Source organism: Cariama cristata, unplaced genomic scaffold (assembly GCF_000690535.1).
Source record: "Cariama cristata isolate BGI_N322 unplaced genomic scaffold, ASM69053v1 scaffold6589, whole genome shotgun sequence".
Classification (NCBI taxonomy): domain Eukaryota; kingdom Metazoa; phylum Chordata; class Aves; order Cariamiformes; family Cariamidae; genus Cariama; species Cariama cristata.
In genome coordinates, this window is record NW_009636241.1 from 34,085 (window position 1) to 35,802 (window position 1,718).

At 56.0% G+C, this 1,718-nt stretch overlaps 1 protein-coding gene across 1 annotated transcript in view; it reads left to right on the forward strand.

Annotated features, from left to right (window-relative positions):
- Nucleotides 1-1,713, forward strand: part of ASB12 (ankyrin repeat and SOCS box containing 12) — a gene marked incomplete at its 3' end in the record, with an annotated part of 1,960 nt that extends 247 nt beyond the window's left edge. Inside the window, exons 1-2 of the mRNA XM_009707847.1 lie at nt 1-582; nt 1,584-1,713. The exon at nt 1-582 is cut by the window's left edge and continues 247 nt beyond it. Coding sequence (XP_009706149.1) covers nt 1-582; nt 1,584-1,713 — 712 coding nt within the window. The remainder of the gene's footprint in view (nt 583-1,583) is intronic.
- Between the last annotated feature and the right edge of the window lie 5 nt (nt 1,714-1,718).

Below are 1,718 nucleotides of genomic sequence, written 5' to 3' on the forward strand. Positions count from 1 at the left end.
CCACGTGGGGCCGTGTCGGGAGCATGAAGGTCCTCTTGGCCCATGGGGCGGAGGTGGACAGCCTGGACGCAAAGGCTCAAACCCCGCTCTTCGTGGCGGTCAGCAATGGCCACCGGGAATGCGTGAAGGTCCTCCTGGACGCGGGGGCCAGCCCCGTCGGCAGCATCTACAACAACTGCTCCCCGCTGCTCATCGCCGCGAGGGATGGGAACGTGGATATCCTACAGCAGCTCCTGGACCACGGCGCAGAAACCAACGTTCAAGCGAGGCTGCCCGAGTGGGCTGCCAACTCGGTGGCCTGTTCTGGTCCCCTCTACCTCGCCGCCGTGTACGGGCACCTGGAGTGCTTTAAGATGCTGTTGCTTTATGGCGCCGATCCCGACTACAACTGCACCGAGGAGAGCGTGATTGCCCACATCAAGGAGCCCAAGACTCTGCTGGAAACCTGCCTGAGGCACGGCTGCAGGAGTGAGTTCATCAAGCTGCTGATTGACTTTGGAGCCAACGTGTACTTGCCCAATATCACGGTGGATGAGACGGCACCCCGCAGCGAGGGCCTGGAGCTGCTGCTGCAGGCGAGAGGTAATCGGTGTGCGTGGCCCCGGGGCTGGAAACGAGCACTAATTTTGCTCGTTTGGATGCAAGTTGCTTCAGATTCCCCTTCCTTTTATCTCTGCTTCCCAACAGCCTTGCCCAGGCTTTCCTACAAGCCTCGACTCCTTTTGCAGCATCGCCTGACTGCGTGGGTCTCTCTAGTCTTAAACTCTTGAGTGTAATCACTGTTTTACCCTGAACTCTTATTCCTCCCTCTCCCTCAATGATTGCTGTGTTCACACCAAAAAAACCAATACTGAACACAGCAAGAGAAGGAGATCACAAGTCTATGGGGAATAGGTCCACCGCTGGTGATTAAATCTGATGGATGTCTTGGATACACATGCTACCGCGGGAAACTCCTAAGATCACTGGGATTTGGGCGAGGGTGCCACGGGAGGCCTTGTTTCTAATAAATATCCACCAAATATCCCCAATTTCCACTGCTGGCTGCGGCTAGAGGCAGGTTACCTTGGTTTGGGTCTGGGCTGTGACTCGGCGCAGCCACCAGGTACGTTGACATGGTTATCTTCCCTCTTGGACTCACCGCTGCGTCTGCTTTTCATGAATATTTCTAGACGCTCGCTAAAGAAGCTGCTTTCGATGAAGGTTGTCAGTGCTGGTCTGGAGCACACGGGGATTTCCGCAGCCTGGTTTTTCCACTTAATATAGATCTGTTGGGTTAAAGGCTGCTTTTCCCCATTCCTCTCCTTTCTGCTGCTCAACTTTGGCTCTCTTGTACTGCCTATGTCCAGGAAAACTGCACTTATTTCTGTATGACGGTGGAAGATTTCATCTCTCTATGCCCAGCTCCTGTGAAACGCATGCGGCAAAGCTCGTGGCTGAACACGCGGCGTAACCAGCCCTAGCGAAGGGGTTTAGCTTTGGTCCATCCATGTCCCTATGCTGAGGCTAATGCCCGGGCTGGAGGGGAGCGGGGTTGTGTCTCGAGGGTGACCATCTCATTTTTCCTCCCTCTCCTTACGCAGCTCACCCCAAGTCCTTGATGTCCCAGTCCAGGCTGGCGATGAGACGTCTCCTGAAGCGGGCTGGCCGCCCGCACGCCCTCGGCGAGCTGGAGATCCCGACGGTCCTGGCAAACTACCTCCGTCACCAGACGTGCG